Consider the following 23,126-nt stretch of genomic DNA (forward strand, 5'->3'; position numbering starts at 1 on the left):
TTCAGCCATGCTGCAAGATATCAAAGTTGATTTCTGGTTTGAATTAGTTCAATAGGTCCTTTGGAAGGATAGGAATTTGGCTTGGCTCAAAGATTCCTTGGAAAACTTCAGACTTGGGTTGAGTTTAGGATTCGGTGAATTAGAGTGGTTTATTCTACCTTTTTTGGTCCAAATATCATTTTGGTTTAAGATACAAAACTGGAATCATAAAAATAGCAACTCTGACTTAGGACTAAGGCCAAAATATGGTCTCAGATCAATTCCTGTAATGTTTAGCAAGAGCAGAAGGGCCTGGGGTCCTTCTACCTCTACTTAAACCAAAATGAACAGTAATAATCCCACCCATTCTGTCTTACCCTCTCACTGCCAAGATAAGTGGAAAAGTCTCACTTTCAGGCAGCAGTTCAAGATCTGCGAGTGAGCCCAGGCCTTCTAAACCAAAAGGAAGAGTCTAAAGGATAAGATCAGATGCAACTGATTACCAGAGATGAAGAATTCACATTTTCATTAATGAGCAACACAAAGTTGCACATATGAGGGAAAAACCTGCCACTTTCCCAACATCCAGTAGTTCTAACATATATATTTAAAGAATTGCAGGGACCTGGTTAGGTGCAGGCATTTTGTTATGTAATTACAATAGTAAAAATTCTTAGAATAAGAAAGAATTAGAACCTCAGAGGATGAGGGAGTCCTGAAGTATCCCAGACTGGGAAATATTTTCCATCTTTTCATACAGGTGATCATTCATTCAAGGTCCCCTGACTGTCCTTAAATTGGGGTGTTCCATTTATTTCTGTGGAAAATCATTAGGAATGTGGAAGTTCTGCAATCTTAAAGAACATGAGTCTAGGTAGGTTATCGGTTTAAATCTAATTAGAAATCAAATGTCAGGGGAAGTTATGAGAAGAAAAGATTTAAGCTGATCACACGTTGCTGAAAGGGGCACTAGTGGGCAAATGAATTGTAGGTTAACAAGGCACTTAACAACTGAACCCCAACTCATTTCCCCAGTTAATCCTGCCACTTTTCTCCCCATTCTGAACTTTCTGTCTGCCCCAAACATGCCATGCCACATTCTTCCATGCCTCCATGCATTTGTACACATGGTCCCCTCTGCCAGGTACACCACTCCCATCCCTTTTTCCATCTCCTCTAACTTGTTCCTTACAATTTGGCTGCACTGTCATCCTTCTGGGCTGACACACCGGTTACCCCATAAAGCACACTGAGTTACATCCCACCATGAGACTTACATTTAAACCTTTGATCTCTAATTACTTTGATTTACAGACCCGCATCCCTCAGATGTCTGTGAATTCACAGGTGTTAAGAAATGCATCTTGCTCACATTATTATACTGATAGTATCTAGACAATGGCATACAGTAGGAACGTCAGCTACAGGGATGGATATTGAAGGAGCATGCGAGTGGCTGGAGGAGTACAGGAGACAGGGCCTACCATTATCAAAGGCTGAGACACTGTAACTGGAAAAAAGTAGACAGAGCCAACAGGACCCCAGGAGGTCAGGATTAGAATAAAAAAGTGGAAAGATGCAGCCTAGAGAAAGTTGAAAGCAAATATGCCATGGTTATACAGTGATTCTTAAAAACTCCAGGTCGACTTGGGGGATAGCCTTAAAGTCAGTAGGAAAAGGAAAATGAGCTTTCATTGAAATAGGAACTGTAACATCAGTAAATAATCATTTTAAGAGCTGTTATGGGAAAAACTTATTTTAATTTTCACGTTGGCCTACTGGTTCCTTATTGACAAGAATAATTTCTCTCCCTAAATTGCCTTAATAGGTATATGGCAAACATTTTTTGCTCGATTTCAACTGCCAAGTATAATTATGAGTCATTTTAGTTCTCCTTCGAAACCCCTAATAGTGATGTACACGGCATTAACCCACAGCAGCTGCTTTTCTAAACAGCTATTACATCACAGCCTCTTCTGAACTACTCAGAAGAACTAGTAATTTCACCATTAAAGAAAAATAGCACTAATTCTCATTCCCTAATTCCACTGAATTACCCTGTGTTGGAGTCAAAATAGAATCTCCTCTCGGACTGCTTTCTCTGCAGTTCTTCCATTGACTGTACTGGCTCGTAGTCTTCCTTTTGGATTAATGAGCTATTTTGTCGCAGAAAGAAGCCAGAGATAATCTGAAAACTTGCATCTGATGGGTAGCAGAGGCCAACTCGAATCCAGTCATTCCTATAAAGGACAGACAATAAAAAAATTAATTCATATTAGATCCTGTCTCTTTTGCGTATTACAGCACATGCAAATTTTAGCATTTCCTCCTCCTTAACTTTCTGTTAGCTGTGTAGCCATTAACAATGGAAGTCCTGAACCGTGACACACTAAAGAAGCATTCAACTTTATCTGTTATCCAAATTTCTCTTATCAACATTTTTACATTAATATCCTACAAAAAAATTCTTGGTTTCAACAGGTTTCAAGGGAATATGAGAGTAATTGGATAAAATGTATTTAAGCCATTGCAAATGGATGATAAAAATTAGTGAGCTCCTGGGTATAGCTGTACTAAGGCAAAAGCACTTCCAGCCTGATTATGGATGTGCACACTGGTAGAATTCTTTCTATGGAATTTTAAAAAATATGCAACAGAAAAAAAAATACATAACAGGATATAGGAAGGCCTTAAAGTTGTTCACACAGGTTTTACCCACTAATCCCACTAAAGTATAACTGGAAAGGAAGACAAAAGATATATAAGAAAAGATGTTTGGTGTAGGATCATCTCTAATAGCAAAGAAAAAAAAAATGCAGGGGGAAAACGCTCTATAAATGGCCATGAGGAAAAGGTGTAGTTAGATAAATTATGATCCATTCATATGTTTAGTGAAGGTGGACAGAGAGGGGAACACTCCAAACTGTTCATAATACCTAACTTTGATTAGTAGGATTATAGATCATTTCAATTTTCTTTCTTGATGTTTTTCTGTATATCCTTATTTTGTATAATGATAAAGTGCTGTTTTTATGTTTTTATAATTTATTTATTTTGCATGGGCAAGTTCTGGGAATTGAACTTAGGTCTCCAGCTCGGCAGGCAAAGATTCTTGCCACTGAGCCACCGCTACACCACGCACTGTTTTTATAACTTTCAAAGGGTTATTTTCAGAAGTGGCCCTATGACAAAATCTATGACCTCTCTATAATTATATTAAATGCAGAAAAAAAATATCACCCATCTCCTCCTCTTCTTGCCTTTGTTCTTTGTGTAACTTTTAGAAATTTTGACCTGATTAACTAAATAAAGAAAGCACAATTGAATTTCAAGCCATGTGGATTTTTGAAACTTTTCATTTTGGACTCCAGTCTTGCCCAGTATTTGTTCAGAAGTAATGCATGATATTTAAAGAAACCCATATACCATTTGATTATAATATTTCAAATTCATAACCTCAGTTCTTCAAATTCAAAACCCTGCCAGAGGTAACTTTTTGGGCTGCTGATGACTTTTTTTCACATTTCTCCTCCTTCTCTCTGACAATCATGGGCTTCTTTAATTGACTTCTCCGCAGCTCACATGTGGGAGTGATATTGTCAGACTGTGCTCTTAGAAAACAATCCCTGGACATAAAGCAGACTAAACATTAGAGGTGGGGAGACGAAGGAGGCGGCTAGGGCAGAAATCCAGGCAAGGATGATAGTGGCCTGAACTCCGTCACCGGCAGTGGGGGAAGAAAGAAGTGGAAGAAAGAAAGGAGACTGAACCAACAGGGCTTGGTAACCGATGAGAATAAGAGACGAGGCAAAAAGAAGAATCAAGGACGAATCCCAGGATTTTTGGCCTAGATAGGTGGGGTTGCTATTCTCCCTTTCCTCCAGAAAGGGCTTAGACATGCAGCGGCAAGTGTTATTGGAAAATTATAATGGTTTGGTTAGAGCTTGTGCCAAAGGCCTAACCTAAATATCTCAGAACAAGAGCTTCTACAACACAATGTTCACCCATCCTTAGAAGTGACCTACTTAGGGCTGAATCCCTGTATGTTCAATGTTCACCTTTGTTCCTTTGAATTGGGTGTCTTAAGACAAGTCAGAGGTTTATGATCAGTCAGGAGGAAAAGCCATTTCCATTTTTATGTACAATAGAACAAGTAATTTCCATTTTCAAGTACATATCTGAGCATAGAATCCAATGGGTTAGCAGTCGCACATTTATTCTGCCTTTCAAAACAAATTCCATCCCTTCTTTCTAGTTTCACCTTCAGTCACTTCCCCGATGCACACTCTGCTCCCATCACATTGAATCCATCACTCCCTGAGTAGAGCTGGTCCTTTCCCAACACTGTGCTGTTGTAATAAGACAGATCACTCAGTCAGTGTTTCCTCAATGTAGCCTGGCTCAACTCCCTGAGGCAGGATAAGCTGCTCTTTTTTTTTTTTCTGCATGGGCAGGAGCCAGGAATCGAACCCAGGTCTCCAGCATGGCAGGCGAGAACTCTGCCACTGAGCCACTAGCTGCTCAATCTTTTTCCCCTGAAAAAAAGTCGTATGTTTATTTACTTGAGCTCTTTTCCCTACCTTAAAACTGTGACCTCCTAGAAGGCGAGTACTTTTCTCACTCATCTTTACATACCAGCAACAGGCACAGAGTAGACATTGGAATAAATTAATATAAACCCAGAGACTGTTTGTTATGGAGTCTAGCCAGATGGACAATTGAGAGATCACAAAGGGAGAGAATGGTGCTCTAAGGCAGGGGTGGAAAAAACCTGACATTCATGCCACAACTCACCTACCTCGTCACCTTAGCAAACATCACCAGTCAACCACACCCCTCTCTTCCGTCAAGTCTGAACTCGGCCTCAAAAATCTTTCCATTTTCCAGGCAATCAAGTGATCAGTCACAACACTTTACAGAACAAAACCTCCTTCCCATTCCATCTACAGAGGATTGCAGTATTCTATAGACTGTATTAAATGGATTTCTGCACATAACACTCACGGCCACAGAACCTTTCCCTTAGAGGAAAGTAAGTGTTGTTAAGATGACAGGCTTCTGCTAGCACAATTTCTTAATCCCATCAATATAAAATATGCAAACACTTTACTTTCTGCTAGGTTGGTAGAAGTTGGTTTTCTCCACTAAATTACTACATTCTCATCTGTCTGAAATAAGAGTAATAGAAACGGGGGTGCAAGGGTAGTTCAGTGGTAAAATTCTCACCTGCCACAGATGAATAAAACATATGGATTAAAAATAAATAAATAATAGGGGAAACAAAATTTTAAAAATATATATTGGGTAGATGGACATACTAGTGGTCAGTGAGAGGGAGCGGTGAGGGGTATAGGATGTATGAGTTTTTCCATTTTTTTTAAAATTTCTTTTTCTGGAGTGATGCAAATGTTCTAAAAAATGATCACAGTGGTGAATATATAACTATGTGATGACATTGTGAGCCACTGATTGTACACCATGTACGGAATGTTTGTATGTTAAGAATGTACGTGCATTATTAATAAAAATTCTCGCCTGCCATGTGGGAGACCCGGGTTCGATTCCTGGTCCATGCACGTCCCAAAAAACAAACAAACAAGCAAAACAAACCCACAAAAATTCAACAAACAGGCGCTGCAATAACAGGATTCTCACATGGAAAAATAATGAAATGTGACCCTGCCATAAAGCATACCAAAAAAAAAAAAAGAGTAATGGAAACATACTTGTTGAAGTTTATGAGGTATAGAAAAGTGGTCCGAGGTGCCGGTCCGCTCCAGTGGATGGTGTACCCCTTCTCCAGCATGATAACTGGCTGGTACTTGGGAAACGCAGCCTTCTGGTTAATGCCCCGGAGAACCATGGGGTGGGACGGGTACTCGTCTCGTGTGATGGTCATGGTCAGGTTTTGCGCTCTCTGGGTTTGCACGTAGACCTTCAGAAAATCATCAAGAATTAAAGGAGGGGAAGGAAAATTTAAATCGCCAAGCAGTCACAGGTCCCTACTTTGAAAAGAGATTCTGTGGGTTGTGAGATCTGTGCCAGGCCAAACAGACAGCAGCGAACTACAGATGAAGCCATGCTTAGGATGCAGCCTGCTTAAAACCGAAATGGTGAAAACAGACCATGGGTTCCGCTGGCCAAGATCATCACCTCTTCTACCACGACGGGCCAGCTTATTCATCAGAATATAAAACTTCTGTGGTTTAGAGAGTTTGTCCAAGAAATCCCTCAATCTGAAGAGCGCACATACAAAAAAAATCAGCTAACAAAAGTGAAAACTGATACCCTCTGGCCAAATGAGACTTTCCCCTGAACTAAGAGATGGAAATTTAATTATCACAGAGCCCTGACTTCCAATTTTCCATGAACTGCATTAGCCCAAAAAGTCATCTTTCACTCATTCCCCCCAAAAAGGAAGGAGGCAGTATAAAAAGCTCTGCAAAAACTGGAAAAACATATAAAATTGAGACAGATTTGTAAATCCTGCATTTATTCCAGTGGCATTTAAACCACTTGCCATGCCAGAGCAAAACCTTCTCCAAAAGCATCCTCCAAAGAAAACCTCAGATTTTTTAAAACATATCCTAAACTAAATCAGTATCCACTAACCAAATTTTCCAGAAATATTAAAATGCTTGCAGAATACTGACATTTAAATCCACAATACTTCTAAGCCTCCATAATCTACTCACAAGATATTTTTCCAGATGCTTCTACTTTTCCTCTTCTTCATTACTACCATCTTATCAAGACTGAATTATCAATCTTATGCCCTTTGGGCCTGCAAAGTCTTCTTAGCCCTCATTCATGCTTGACTAGTAAAATACATTATTATTATCCTTCAGCATCATATGAACAACTTAAAATAAAAAAGCAGGACATATTTTTGAGTTTACTGACTATCTCTAAACATGCATGTATTTTATTTTGCCTTCTTCCAGATCCAAAGATGACTGGCAGTGGCAAATGTAACCTTAATTTGCTCTTCATTCCTAAACATCTTTATCCCTGAGATCAGCAAAAAGCAAGCATTGCATTAAAAAGTATTAGCAAATAGCCAGATTGATTCTTTTATCTTGAGCTCCAGTTGTTTCCATCTTTCACCTACAAACATATACATTATTTCTAAGTAATAACAAATGGCTGTATATCTGGGCTTCCAGCCCAAATACCAAATTCTCAGGAGAAAATTTCTGATCAGTGATTAAGTCTAATCTCTGATACTCATACCATTTCCAGAGCCTAAGCATTAAATGACTTATGATATTCTTTCTTCATTTACAAGTAAAAATAAAGTTATTCCTTTGCCCTCTAAGATAAAAGAATCAGGTTCATATTTTCAAATACATCAGAAATCCAAAGGATTTAGTAATTTATTGCATAAATGTTGAATGAATGAATGAAAGGGAAAAAATATGCACACATTTTTAATAACTGTTATTAAAAATTAAATTATGATAACCATATAATTTATTGACACATTTATAACAATTTAAAAATATACATCTTTTCATTAAGGAGCACCTACCACTTTAAGATACACACATGCATAAAAACATGTGACTGGCAAGAAATTTAAGTGAAATTGTAGCTACAGGGCAACAAGAAGCTTTGTGTGATTTTGTTTGTTTTAATTCTAGAACTCTTTCAGATTCCCCAATATTGACGGGTCAACTCAATTTGGGGAGACAATTCTGATTTAAAATAAAATGAATGGAAAAAAGAAATCACATTTAAAATCATATTCTTTTCATTATTGTACTGTAGCTAATTCTCCACCCTTCCCTTACCCACCAAGGAATTAGGCAAGCATTACATTTTTTTTTGCTTATAAGAATGACAAAGCTCACAAGAAAAGAGCTAACACCCCATATAAACGCAAACCAGAAACTCTCTCCAGTCTTTATCCCACTTAAGCCCTTTGTTTTGTCTAAAGATAAGAACCTAAACTTTTTGTTCTTTTTGTTTTGTTTTAATTTAAGAGTCACAACTTTCTTTAACAGTCATGATTCAGAGTCAGAAGAATAATGAAGAATTCAGAAGCTCCAACTGAAGAAAGCTAAGGTGGTGGAAAACACAAGAGCCTCAAGGGGCTCAAAGAAAGGGAAAAACAGAAGCCAATGAACACAGTTGAGAGGCAAAGTAACCAGAGTTCAGCAGAGTAGCTGGTCACAGAACTGGTCTTTCTCCAGGAAGAATGCACCCTACAAATAAGAGCATTTGGCACCAATTCAACAAGGGAGACGTCCTTCTCTTTCTGCCTTTGAGGTTATCAGAGTCCAATTCCCCTGAAGACAATCCCTTGCCATTCCCCTCATTCTCCTCTCCCAGCCGTATCATGTAAATGATGATAAAACGATTCACTCATCATTTTATCTCCCCTGACAGTATATTATTAAATCCTACCTTTTAATTCTAGGATTAAAAATATCTAAAAGATGGAAATAATATTCGGCTCCCTTCAAAATTATGGGCAACTGACACCTCCATTCTGCCATCTCTTCATTGTATCCAAACATCACTAATAAAATATTCTTTGTAACTTACAGAGTTTTGCTCTTCAAATAGTATTAATATCACCAAGCCCTTAAGTACGTGCCAGGCCATATGCAAAATTTTTTATGTGTATTCATTCAATTTTCACAACAGCCTCATTAGAGAGGAACTATTATTATGCTCACCATACACAGGAATAGAGTAGTTAATTCATGCAGTTCGTATTTTTGGAAATAGCAAAGCCAGGAGTTAAACCCAGGCAGTGAGAGCCAAAGCCTACAAACGTAAACATACATTCTACCTCCCAAACTAGTCCATCCTCTTCTATTAGGCATCAAGTTAAAAAATACACATCCATCTCAATGTTTTCAAAAAAGGGTTTCCCAAACCAGATGATCTCCTTCTTATTTTCATAGACATTATATCTTAATAACATCAGAAGTTTTGATTCTCTCCTTGCCCTTTCTCCAATTCCCAGCTCTGTCCCTGCTCCCTGGTCACCTCTCATAACTAGAAAAGAGCTCATCTCACTTTCTAAGTGATTTATTGATATTCTGCTCCAAAAGCCAGGCTCCCTAATTTGGTAGATCTTGACCCTGAAAGCAAAGAATGAAACTTCCTCTCAGGGGGGCAGAGCTACAGTGCGGAAAGAAGACCCTGATTGGGAAATATGAGATCTCACCCCAGAGTTAAATATCCCAGCCATATTTAACCAAGTGCAAACCATCTCACCTCTTTGGGACTCACTTTTCCACTTAAGTTTGGTTTGGGGTGGGGACTAGGATGAAACTGAACTTTAAATAAGACTCTACGGGTCTATGATTCTGGTGTATTTTCCTTTGTTCGTTTACATTATTCATCTGTTCATTCCTTTCCTCCCTATCCCTACCCCCTTCACTCACACTGCCCTTCGCTGTCCCCCCATTCTCTTCCCTCCCTCCCATCCCCTTCACTCATATTGCCCTTCCCCGGTCTCTTTTCCTTCCCCCTCCTCCCTCCCTCTTTTCTTCATTCCATCCTTCCTTCCTTTCAAGAAAATCATGCTTTGGAAATCATGAATCACAGGGAGAAGCTGCAAAGCACGCAACACAGAGCCATGCTATCAGGAGCTGGTAAGAAATCCGACATCATGACACATTCAGAGCCCACCTGGGCGTAGGCCCCGCTGCAGACCACTGCATTCCATTTGGTTACGTTCACACAGCTTGGGTGGCGGATCAGGTAGTTATCAAGTCTTCCCACATAGGCGTCCTTGTATCCTGTCACAGAGCCATCAATGTCATGGAATATGGAGTTCTTATCACCATCCAGCTCACAATCTTCAAACCACGGGCCAGGCTTTCCAAAGAAGACATTCAGAGAGACCTGACGGCAATAAAGAAAAAGAAAAAGGGCATCACAAAATGAGAGGTCCTGTCATCTTAGCCAACATTCTCTGTGGGGATCCAACTACCATGTCTATTACAATTGTCTGGAAGTTAACACAGTTCTGAATTACAGTAGACAGTTTGTCAACTACGGCATCCAGTCAATCTGAATTTGTACTCAATGAATATGCTAAGGAAGCAGTGAGCCAGATGATCTGGGATGCAATCTCTCTTCTACCTGTCATCATGGAACTGGCATGATGGGGGAAAGAGTAGGGTAGGTAACCAGATTGTCCTGTGTATTAAGGGTAAAGGTGAATCTGCTAAGAAAACTACTTCTGGGGACTACTGAATTGTGAACAATTATTTCCAAATCCTCTTTGCAAATCTTCATAACAGCCTTTTACGAGTTTAGATCAGAAATAATGCAAATCGTAAACTGAACATACTTACATGTGGACCAAACTTCACACGGGAGATGTTATTCCTGGGGGTTATCTGCCAGGAATTCTTCATGAGGAAGCCAATGGCACTGGTGTACCTATCTGGGGTTGGCACATATTTCTTGAAAGTGCTCCTTGTGAGATGAATGGGTCCATCATAAATCTGAAAGCCTCTAATTGGGAATGTCCTGTTAAAATGTAAGATTTTGTTGAATGAACATATGCTTGTTCCCTTTACAGCACGTCATTTACTTATTTGTTTTGTAAATAATGTTGAATATCCCCAATGCACAAGCACAAATCTAGGCTCTATAGATACAGCGGTAACCAAGTCAGGATCCCCAATCTAACGAAACGCACACTGTAGTGGGAAAGATGGACAAAAACCCCACAAAGGTCTATTTCCAATAAGTGCCTTAAGGACAGTAAGACACAGTAATAAAAGTCATGTGCAGAGAGAGATGTTATTTTGGAAGGAATGGAAGCCTCTCTGAAGAGGTGACTTCTGTGCTGAGAGGTGACTTCTGTGCTGAGATCTGAAGGGAGAAGAGGGGTTAGCAGGAAAAGTGATCAGCAGAGAGCAGTCCAGGCAAGGAGGAGCGAGTGCAAAGCAAAAGGCCTTGACTAAGTAAGAACAAGCCTGGAGTCCTGAGGGAAGCAAAGGTTAATGCAGAGCACTGGGGTGAGAAGCCAGAGGCAGTCCAGGGCCTAACGTAATTCACATAATATTCTACATGAGGTGGGAAATCACTGCAGGGTTTTGAGCAAAAGAGTGACGTGGTCCGGTACTTCAAAACGAGAAGATCTCCCTGACTCCTGCATGACAAACAATGTATCAGGACAAGGGAGTAAGACAGAAGATCTGGTAGGAGGACCGTGGTGAACGTGGTGATGGGCGACCACGGCTTGGACCAACAGGGAAGATGAGTTGATGGAGATGAGAGGCAGATCTGGGGTAGGTTTGGAGAGAAAGAAAACATTTGCTGATAGACTGCCTGACGAGATTGGGGTTGTTTCACCTGTTTGTTTTGCTTTAACCTAAACAGCTAGGTGGACTGTGGTACTAGTTGCAGAGCTGGAGAAAATGTATACTGTAGTTTCTTCAAATGCATTCAAGAAAAGAGAAAAGACCACTAGAAGACAATTCCAAGGACCCAATGAAATAATTTTCTTTCCTTGAACTAACTTGGTTAAGACCTGTTATTTGGGAACTCATATACTTTAGGTTTAGTCCCAAAACCTCTAGCCATGAGAACAAAACACAAATCTGTGTAAGCACAGAGAAATTCCTTCCATGTCACTCAAGGAGAATAAAAAGTTGAAATGACACACTTAAAAATACGCAATACAAGCATAACCTGTCATGGTTTACTATTATCAAACGGGCTGGTTAGATGGAGAAATTCATCTTATTCATTGCTTTGCTTTCTGTTCAAACACAAATTCATAAGACTAACAATCATAAATCACTAATAATTTATGAACAAAACTCATAATATTTTGTATCTTACATTTCTTTCCTATTAATTCTTTAATGGCACTGCAGAGGATTTCTACAGCAACCAGTTAGCTTACAACTAATGTTGTACAATAAAAGCATATATGCTAGAAGAAAAACAAAAAACCTAGTAAAAATTTATGCATCACGATGAATTTCCATGTATATAACCCAAAATAGTTCTCCCTCATTGAAAAGGTTCTATGTTATTAAAAACTAGATTCACTGACCAATGAGAAAGCTTTGTTTTGGAGAATTCTCATTAACAAAACAGCAATAAGTGTTCTGAAACAAAACTGGGGCCAATATGAAATGAAAAGGGTGGTACTGATTTGGCTGTCATCATACTGCAGCCCAGATGCCAGCCCAGTGTTATTTTTCTTTTAATCTACGCATTAGGAGAAGCAGCTACAGCACAAAAACAAAGAGCAGTGCACTGAAGCCAAAGTAACCAGGTTTGAATCCCAACTTGCCTACTTATGAGCTGTGTGACTAGGGCAAGTTACTCATGTGTAAAGCGATATTGATGACAGCACCAATTTATTGGGTTTTGCAAGGATTGAGTAAATTAATGTGTAAAGTATTTAGAACAAGGTCTAGTACACTGTATGCATTTAATGCCATTAAAAAACCAAAAAGTTCTATTTCCAGTGGCTTCCATGTTCTGACTAATAGGCCTTCTATACTGAGTATGATATATAAGGATGCTCAATATTTCACAATGACAAGCACAGGGGGAGAAAAGCCAAGCACAGGTAACCCCTTGCCAAAAAACAGTCAAGGGGTTCCCCCAGCTACAAAGCTAAGAGTCTGTTTCGCCATTCCCCTTACCTGATCTAGCCCAGCCTAGAGATACATTCCTTTACGAGAGCCGACATGTGACGAATTGTGTCATTGGCTCTGAGGGAAGGACCTCAGGACACTGTTAAGTTTTTCTCTACCTGGTTTTCTCACAAGTAAAATGAGGACAACTCTAAACTGCTTCTCAGAACTGAGATACGGATGAATTAGTTAACAGTTCCCTAAAAGCTCTGAAGAACCTAAGTGCTAAGAACTGTTTCAATGGCTGTGATTACGAAGGCAGAAAGCATGCCAACAGTCTCCCCCATTCCCCTTCCACATCTGAAACACAGCTAATTACACAGCAACGATTAAATTTTGAGACAGCTTTGGCATCAGTCAACTATCATTTTCTAGGACTCTTTCAGTAGGCAATTTCCTTTTCCAGTGGTTAGTTCCGAAAACCAACATCACAAGTTAGAGGGAAAACTGACCTAATGTCATAGCTACGGTTTGGCTACTTACTACGGTTTGAGAAAGAGAGGAAAAAAAGCCACCAGCTTATATAAAGCCTTATGCAAGGGATAAGGGATGGAGAAACAAGGCAGGCTCTCTGGTTATGACAGCGCAATCTATGAAGTTTTAGTAAGCAATGTCCCAGAATTATGGAAACCACTTGAAGGTTAGTTTCTTATTGTTTACATTTAATACTCGACTACTAAGCAATGCTTACCTGTTCCTAGGTAAAGTTCGCAGCCTCTGGTCTATTCCTCCAGTACCTACATACTTGTTCTGACCACCCTGAAAGCCATAATTTCTGCTCTCCCCAACAAAGAGAGATTCAGATACCTCCTGGCTGGAACCTTCATCACTTGGGAAGCTTCCATCACTGTTGAAGTGAGAACAATCATTAACCACAATTCTCCAGGATATTAAAATGTACCCCAAATGAAGGTAAGCTATACGGAGCTTAAGGTTTTCAGAGCAGCCAGTACCTTTTTCTAATATATAGTATCAAGTCATCAGAAATTGTTTCTAAACTGTGAAAATACTGTGCAAAAATTACTACTCTACAAATTATACATAATCTAGTGAAATTTAATTTAGTAGCAATAATGGAATATTCTAGTCCCAAACAACAATTTTGCAAATGGGGAGAACAGACTTGCCCAATATGAAACAAATTAAATGACAAATATGTTTAAAATGGCAAGTACAATTACTACTTAGGAAAAAACTATAACACAAAACTTTTAATTTTTAAAGACCACTGCTAAATTAGAGCAATTTCTAGGAAAGAAAATATTTAATCTTCTCCAAACTTTCACCCCCTTCTTTTTTTTGCCCTATGGTAAAGAATCTATAGATTAAACCTCAAATATTTTTTGTTTTTAAACAAAAAATATGATGGGTCTATCCTTCTGTAGAACTCCAGGTATATTAAAGCTACTATTTCGGAATGAATTCAATTAATCAATAAAAATGTTATTTTGGCCCTCTAGTGGTATCAGGAAGAGGATGCCAATATTTTTTTAAATGCGACTAAATGACAACTTCCCTGTGTATTATCCAAAAATCAAGGGTTATTTAATCTCAGCTTTAAAATGGTCAAATAAGAATTTTTTAAGCAATTACAAACCTTGCAAAGGTCAGTCCTATCCCATTATCTGCAAATCTGCAAAAGAAAAGAGAATGAGGGAACATTTTTAAATCAGGTCATATAAGAAGAGGTTACTCCCTCCATATTTAATTGACATAAAATCTAGGCAGTCCCAATAACATTTCTTCTCTTCAAGACCACAAAGACGTTTTACTTCACACTAACTAAGAATAAACGTGAGGGTGGCCGGTTCAAATCCCCTCTTTGACAATTACTAGCTGTGCAACTTTGGGCAACATAACTCAACCACTCTGCCTCACTTTCTTCACCTATAAACTGGAACAATAATATAATTTTTTTTTTTTTGCATGGGCAGGCACCGGGAATCAAACCTAGGTCTCCTGAATGGCAGCTGAGAACTCTGCCTGCTGAGCCACTGTGGCCCACCCAAGAACATGGCCTGCCCAATAATATAATCTTGATAGTCAGAGGAATTTTGATAGCATTACACATACTAATTTATTTAAACCATTTAGAAAAGTGCCTGACACATACTGAGTGGCATAAAATGTTAGCTATAGCTGTTTTTATTTTTTTAAAACTAGATAGAAATTTTTCAACATTAGTCGTCAAACCACTTCTACAGATTTAATGTAATAGCTGTTATTTGGATCACAAAAGTCAGAGAGGATGGTGAAATACAAGGGAGCTAATGTCAGTGCCAGAAAAAAAGGAATTTTCTGGAACCTTGAACAGCAAATCTCAGACCAACATACAGCAGATCTCTCCTAAAATTACATGAACGGGAAAAAAGTGAGCTGCTGACTGCTCAAGTCACTTTAAGACATAAAGCCAACAGGCTGATTATGACAGAATTACACAACTTTTGTGTTGAATGGCAATGTGAAGACATCAGAAAAACTTCAAGGAGTATCCAAGATGAAGGGAAAAAAAAGTCAGGTACTTCCAAAATCTTTATTTAGCTCTCTGACATACACCATATTTGTAATATAAATGCCCGGTTTCTGTTCAATCTCATAAAAATACTCTCATGTCACCAGACAAGGTCAGTTCCAGTAAAAGCACCAGAATGAGACAATTTCAAACATTTGCAGTCTATTAACTCTAGTATACTTCCACCAAACTTGTCCTGCTTATTAGTTATAATATGATTCCAGGAACCACTACCGTAAGACCATTCTACCGTTGCTGGTTTTTTTAAATATCTTTAAAAATGAGTACATCGTTGTCATCAGGTAATAACTCTGCAGAAAATACCCACGCTGAATTCTGAACGATAATGTCTCCTCCGCGGACCCAAGCTCCATTATCATTATTTTTAAAAGCGATGAGCCGGTCAATTAGAGCAGCAACACGTGGCTTTTCAGGGTCTGAATCCTGATGAGGCTGAAACCTTGCGATTAAAAACAAAAGTTTTTTTAAAAAAGTAATAAAAAGGCAATGGAAATTGGCTATTCATAATTGTGAGCTTAATTACCAAGAAGCAGGGTTAGATTTTTTTTTTAAAAAACTTGAAAATTTGTATTTTAAAAATTCAAAGAAAAAAGTTATGTTTATTTAAACAAGTACCCAGAAAACTACATTTATATTTTCTTGGTTATTTTTTAAAATCCACTTTATATTCTAGAATGGATACTGCAGAATAGTCTAAGCATCAAAACCATTAAAAAAAATCCTCAGAGCAGGAGTCTCACAAATTCTTCAGTAATTTCATACTAATATAAATATGTTGAATAAGTTAATCATATATTTAATTATACAGATATGTGAACTACAGCAGTACTTTGTGTGCTGATGAAATCCTTCAACTATAAAGACAAAACTAGGGTTGGTATCTCAAAAATGCCTATATTTAAAATACACTGTATTTGACTGACTTATTCATTATAAAGATTGTGTTTTACTTTTCTTTCTTTTCCTTCTAAAACACTTACAATGGCCTTAATGAAAAGGTCAAAGAAATCAGTCCACTATCACAAATCAAATAAATATTTCCATATGGCTACTGTTTTAAAAAAAGGAAGATTATTTCTAGTCTTAATTTTACAGAGTAAAGGGATATAAAAACTAGACAGCTTTTCAAAAACCAGTTTACCCTGGTGAGATTTTCAGTCATACAATCAAGACACATTATTTGCAAAAATGCTACTCCACAGTTGCTGACATACAGTGGAAGCTATTAAATGTGTATGATGGGAGATGGAGAAAGGCAAAAGACCTAACACAGAGAAGAGAAAGTGCAAAGGTCTTTAGGCATGATAGTGAAATCTATGTGACTCCATTTATACAAAGTTCTAAAATAGACAAAATTGATTTACGGTGTCAGAAATTAGAACAGTGGTTGCCTCAGTGGGTGGCATTCACTAAAAAGGAATGTTAAGGAAATTTCTCACGTAATGAAAATGTTCTTCATTTTGACAGGGGTGTATGCATTTCTTAACTCGTTGAAGAATATACTTTTTTGCACTTCTCTGTGTGTTACTCTTACCTCAATGAAAAAAATAAAAGAACAAAAAATATCACATTGCAAATAAAGGCAAAAAAAAGAGGCCTTAGGCACAAGTGAGCTTTGGCATGCTCAAGGAACAACAAAAGAGCCAGCCAGGGAATAAGAAGCAATGGGGAAGGGATAGACAGTTGGATAAGGAGGTGGTTCTTTCTTCTAAATACAATGGGGAGCCACTGGAAGCATAGAATCTAGGAAGTGATATGAGTAGATTCACTTCTTTTTTTTAATAGGTCATTGGCTACTACTTGGAGAATGGACTGAAGAAAACCAGTCTGAAAGCTCTTGAAGTGTTTCAGACAAGTGATGGTGGTGGCATGAAGTGGGACAGTGGCAGTGGAGATAGAGCGTTATATTTATCCTTAGATTATGTATATGACTCAGATCTCCTTACCCTAACTAGCTTTGACCCAAAGGGGTAAAAAATCTGACTCTAAGCCATCATCTACTCTTTCGTTGTTGTAGTTACTGACAAACAGTTTTGTAGTCATTACATAACATCTAGCAAGTGGAAGAGGTTCTGGAAAGGAAGCTATACAATGTCCTAAAAGATAAGCAAGGATGAGGCAGAGGGCACTAAAGCAACACCTGATTTTTTGCTTTAACCATCTCATCTTTTCTAAATCACCTATTCATATAAGCCAATTATTGACCACTTATTTGGATATGCTTTGTTTTCATTCTCTTGGTGGGCAAAAACAGTTTTCTCAATTTTTCATCATCTATGGGCTTTCAACATACCTTTGAACTCTCCTTTAATTCTCTTCTGCTTTAACTGTGCTAGCTGTTCTAGCTCTTTCACTCTTTTAGAAGAAATTTCCCAATCTCAAACTAAGAGTTTCTTTGTGTTAAAATTCTCCATCTTTGGTTCCCAGTCAACATGGTGGAGTGAGACCCTTTAGGGCTCTCTCCTTCACAGAAGCTTTGAACAACAAGCAACAACTGGCAGAAATATCTTTCTCAAAGCTACAGAAAACAGTTAAAGTACTGCCATAACATATCAAGCACCAAATCAAGAAGAAGGCATCTTAAAAACTATAAGATCTTGCAGCGCCTAGGCTGGCCCCTCCCCCACCCACTAGGTCTCAGCACAGGGCCAGCCTGTGTTCCAAGTGTAGACCCCTGGTCCAGGTTTCAGAGAAGGCAGAGTAACCCTCATACACAAACTGGGAGCATGTATGTCTGGCACAGTCTGTCTGGTGGTGACCTGGAGGGACTCAGGTCGTCCCAGAACTTGCCCTGCATGTAGAAGGAAGTTCTCAGAACTCTCCTGCAGTCAAGTGGCTGCCTGGGGCTCTAGACTGTTGGCCATAAGACATAAAAAGGCAGTATATACTCCATGAGGAAACTGTTTTCTATGGAAAAGGGGACACTGGGAACCACACAAATGTGGGAATTCCCAAGGCCACATGCACACACTCAAGATAAGATATGCGCACAAAAGGGATCGGGTAGGCCCCTAAGCTTTGGCCTCAAGCTATTCTCTAAACTCACTGTACGGATAAACCCTGGAGAACACTAACACATGTCAATCTGCAAAGACTGAGAAAGTGTTTTCTTTTTCTTCTTTTTTTTTTCTTGTTAGTGCCTGGCATTCAAGAAAAGCTCTCTCATAACACTAGCTGGTTAGCTGGATACAAGCTTAAGGAACAGACACCTAAGAGTCTATCCAATAATAACACATTAAAATATCAAGATGTCCAGGTTTCAACAAAAGTTTACAAAATATACAGAAAAAGAGGAAGTGATGGCCCAGGCAAAGATGAAAGCATCAGAAACCATCAATGAGGAAGACCAGACCTGAGACATACCAGAAAAACACTTTTTTAAAAAATGGCATTAAATATGTTAAAAGAGCTAAAGAAAAACATGGACAAAGAACCAAAGGAAATCAGGAAAATGAGAGATGAACAATACAAAGAGAATAACAGTAGAGAGATGGAAATTATGAAAAGGAACTGAACAGAGCTGAAGAACACAGCAACACTGAAATTTCCCTAGAGGGTTTATTAGCAGATTGGAGCTGTCAAAAGAATCAGAGAACGTGATGGTAAGACAATTGAAAACATTCAATCTGAGGAGGAGAAAGAGGAAAGAAAAGCAAACAGAGCCTGAAGAACTGTAGGATACCATCAAGTGTACCAATAAAAGCATTGTGGAAGTTCCAAAAGAAGAAAGAGAGAAAAGAAGCAGGGAGAATATTTTAAAAAAAATAATGGCTGAAAACTTAATGAAATTTAAGTTTCTAATTAATTTCTCATGAAATTTAAGACATTTAATCAAAGACAAATATACACATCCAAGATGCTCAATAAATTCTAAGCAGAATAGATCCAAAGAGACCTAGACCACGAGTATTATAATCAAGCTGTCTAATGGCGCAGATAAAGGGAGAATTCTGAAATCCACAAGAGGGAAGCAACAAAGGGACGAAGATTAAATGCCAACTTCTCATTGGAAAAAATGGAAGCACAAAGGTAGTGGTATCACATATTTAAAGCACTAGAAGCAAAAAAAAATTACTAACCAAGAGTTCTGTATCTGGAAAAACTGTCATTCAAAAATGAGGGAGAAATTAAGATGGTCCCAGAAAAACAAAAGCTGAGAGTTTGTCATCACTAGACTGGCTCTATAAGACACGCTAAAGAAAGTTCTTTATGTTGAAAAGAAAGGGCAATAGACAGCAGATCAAAGCTGCATGAAGAAACAAAGATCTCCAGTGAGGGTAATGATATAGGTAAATGTGCTGGTTTGAAAGGATGTGTTACCCTAGAAAAGCCATGTTTTAATCCTAATCCCATTTTGTAAAGGTAACCTTTTCTTCTAATCCCTATTCAGTATTGTATGTTTGAAACTGTAATTAGATCATCTCCCTAGAGATGTGATTTAATCAAGAGTGGTTGTCAAACTGGATTAGGTGGAGGTGTATCTCCACCCATTGGGTGGGTCTTGATTAGTTTACTGGAATCCTATAAAAGAGAACGATAAGAGAGAAAGCCAGGAGATTTCTGAGAGAGCAGAGAATGACACAGCCACGAGATGCAGAAGGTCTACCAGCCAGCAACATCTGGAGATGAAGAAGGAAAACACCTCCTAGGGAGCTTCATGAAACAGGAAGCCAGGAGAGAAAACTAGCAAATGACGCAATGTTCTCCACATGCCTTTCTAGATGAGCAAGAAACCCTGACCATGTTCACCATATGCCTTCTCACTTGAAAGAGAAACCCTGAGTCTCATCGATCTTCTTGGACCAAGGTATCTTTCCCTGGATGCCTTAGATTGGACATTTCGATCGACTTGTTTTAACTGCAACATTTTCTTGGCCTTAGCACTGTAAACTAGCAACTTATTAAATTCCCTTTTTTAAAAGCCATTCCATTCCTGGTATATTGCATTCCAGCAGCTAGCAAACTAGAACAGTAAATACAAATGCCTTCACTGTTGTATTTTTGGTTTGTGACTCCATGCTGTACTCTCTGTAGGATCTAAAAGGCAAATGCATAAAATGTAATGATAAATCAGTGGGTTTTGACTCATAACATAGAATACATAATTTGTGACAAGAACCACATAAAGGTGGAGGAACTGAGGGCTACAGGATCATAGCTGTGTATACTATTGAAATTAAATTGGTATCAAGGCAAATGAGGTTGTTATAGATGTAGCATGTTAAATTTATGTCCCACGGTAACTACAAAAAAAAAAATATCAGACTATATGCAAGCTCATAGAGGTAGCAATTAGCATACAGGTTGTCAGGGCGGGGGCGGGGGGCAGGGGCAGAGGGAATGGGAATAGGGTTTCTGTTTGGGGAGATGGGAAAGTCTTAGTAAAGGGGATGAGGGCACTTCAATATCGAGAACGTGATTAGTCCCACTGAAAGGTATGCTTGGGAGTGGTTTAGATGGGAAATTTTATGTTGGATATACGGTCCCACAATTAAAAAAAAAAATAAAAAGAGCAACCAAAGAAACAATGACAAATGCAATACATGATCCTGGATGGGATCTAGCAAGGGGTCATTACTGAGATATATGAAAAGAATGGGATATAAAGTCTAAGCTTTATAGCAATGTGAAATTTCCTGACCTTGATAACTGCACTTAGGGTGGCTACATAAGTGGACATCGATGTTAAGTGTCCAAGAAGTATAATGTATATAGCCTACCTACACTCAAGTATTCAGAAAATGGACTGGTAAATAGACAGACATCTAGCTAGATGGTTAGATGGACAGAATGATGTGGCAAATGTATCAAGATGTCAAATGGGTAGATCAGGATATTTGGGGGTATAGAGGTATGTTGGAGTCCTCTGTATGGGTTTGTGTCATTTTTGTAACTGTCTTGTAAGTTGGAAAGTATTTCAAAAATATAGTTTAAAAAATTCCCATCTTTGGGACGGGCCACGGTGGCTCAGCAGGTAAGAGTGCTTGCCTGCCATGCCCGAGGACCCAGGTTTGCTTCCCGGTGCCTGCCCATGTAAAAAAAAAAGATCCCATCTTTGGATTCCTCTGTAATTTTATATCTTGAAGACAAGGGAAAGCTTATCTGATTAAATCTTGAGTCAACCTCCCTTATGATGAACAGACTAAATATCTTCTGAAACCCATGAGGCTGATGTTTAATTCATAGGATGGTTTATTACTCATTTATGTTAGAGTTTTATCATTTTCACTCATATCTGAATTGTATGAATACTTGTGGGCATACTACATACTTCAGTTATATCAAGTTAAATGCAAAAACCAGCCACCCAAACACCTGTTACTCTTCTTCTAAAACCAGTCTCAAAACATCGGAATTCCTTGCCAATATATGTGCATTTACAAACTGGCTTGAGGAATAATGGAGAACAGAGAAAGATTACCATTATCCTAGTATCACATACACACACCTGCGTAAAATACTTAAGCCAGTGTGGGTAAATTGTTTTATTGTTTAATTTGTCTAATTAAAATGCCATTGGATTTTAAAATTTATTTATTCTTCCATCTATTCATTATTTAAATAATGCCCTGAGTTTCTCAACTTCTCAACTGCTATTGATCATTGCCTTAAAATATTTCAGACTCAATTTGACATAAAAAGAATCCTGATGTGTAATTTTACCCATTTTCTCTTGATCTCAGGGCTTATTATTGTATCACAAGGATCCTGCCTCATACCTACGCCAGACTCACCAAGCTACAATGTGGCTTCTACTTTATTCTCTTATGAACTATTGGGGGGTCTGTCATGTTTTCATAAATATCTATCAGCAGAGTCTTAGTTCCTTTTGAACTCCACAATTGGCCAATCAACTTGAGGTACAGAAATCTAATATGCTCACAGTTTCCAAAGAGTATAACTTAAGTTTGCCATCTTTTCCAGAAAATTGTATTTCCCCCAAGACCTTTAATATATTTTGGCTCATGTTTAGGATGTAAGAGAACTTTGCTGAAATGCCCAATCAGATTCCAACCACATTTTGTAGTTATAAAGGAAAGTAATGTCGAGCCCAGGTTTGCTGTGAACCTAAGGTTACAAATATCTGAATCAGAAGCAACTTGACTGTCAAGCTGGGGACTTGTCCCTTTCAAAGAGATTTAATGCAATCTTCCAATTGGACCACTAAGAATCAATTTGATATGCTCTGGATTTCAGGGACTATAACTAAAACATAAACATCACAGTTTAACTTGTTAATCAATTAATCATAAGCTACTATAGGCATATTTGGACATTTTCCCACAGATATCGCTCCTTTTTCTCTTTCTGCAACTCTCCCTAATACCTTTTTACAACTGTGAAAAAAGGAGAAAACCATCAACTTTCTCTTTGGCACGTCACTAAGATAAAATCCCAGCCAGAGGCCCTAGAACAGGAGAATAAATATTTTTCTAAAACTCTACTGCAAACTTTGAAAACTTTACTTCAAATGTGCTATTGGCAAAATGAGCACAGTTTTGCTTTCGTTGGATCCATATTGAGTGTGATTTAAAGGAACAAACTCTACCTTGCACTGTTATCCAAGCAGAGGTATTCTCTTGGGTCGGCAGCACTAGCATTGGTTGTTTTGACACCTTTGTCAATAAATAAGCCAGCCTGAAAAATATAATTATGGATTGAAATTAATACAAGTCCCAATTTATAGCTATATATATATAAAATGAATATACTGATTAATGAAAACATGTTTTAGCTCCTCATTTCTAACCAAGAAAATAAAGGGAGGAGGAGTAAACAACAAAGGAAAAGTACTGGGAAAATGCCTACTTTCCTGCTAATTTCATCATCTTACCCACTGAGTCATTCAACAAATATTTATTTAGTGCCTACACCAGGAGGTAGGCACCAAGCACTAAATGTTAATTTAATGTCCTTGCTCTTGACACATGAACTGGTGGGAAGAGATGCAATTAAGTAAGCAATTACAATGCGATATGATGACT

At 38.3% G+C, this 23,126-nt stretch overlaps 1 protein-coding gene across 1 annotated transcript in view; it reads right to left on the reverse strand.

The window, feature by feature from the left end:
• The window catches only part of CEMIP2 (cell migration inducing hyaluronidase 2), an 86,689-nt gene that overhangs the window by 14,343 nt on the left and 49,220 nt on the right, over positions 1-23,126 (reverse strand). The window contains exons 12-19 of the mRNA XM_077148419.1: positions 22,691-22,779; positions 15,449-15,580; positions 14,206-14,241; positions 13,300-13,455; positions 10,299-10,476; positions 9,628-9,843; positions 5,706-5,914; positions 2,037-2,219 (exon numbers count right to left, since the gene is read on the reverse strand). Coding sequence (XP_077004534.1) covers positions 2,037-2,219; positions 5,706-5,914; positions 9,628-9,843; positions 10,299-10,476; positions 13,300-13,455; positions 14,206-14,241; positions 15,449-15,580; positions 22,691-22,779 — 1,199 coding nt within the window. The remainder of the gene's footprint in view (positions 1-2,036; positions 2,220-5,705; positions 5,915-9,627; positions 9,844-10,298; positions 10,477-13,299; positions 13,456-14,205; positions 14,242-15,448; positions 15,581-22,690; positions 22,780-23,126) is intronic.

The sequence above is a fragment of the Tamandua tetradactyla genome, chromosome 2, assembly GCF_023851605.1.
Source record: "Tamandua tetradactyla isolate mTamTet1 chromosome 2, mTamTet1.pri, whole genome shotgun sequence".
Taxonomy (NCBI): Eukaryota; Metazoa; Chordata; class Mammalia; order Pilosa; family Myrmecophagidae; genus Tamandua; species Tamandua tetradactyla.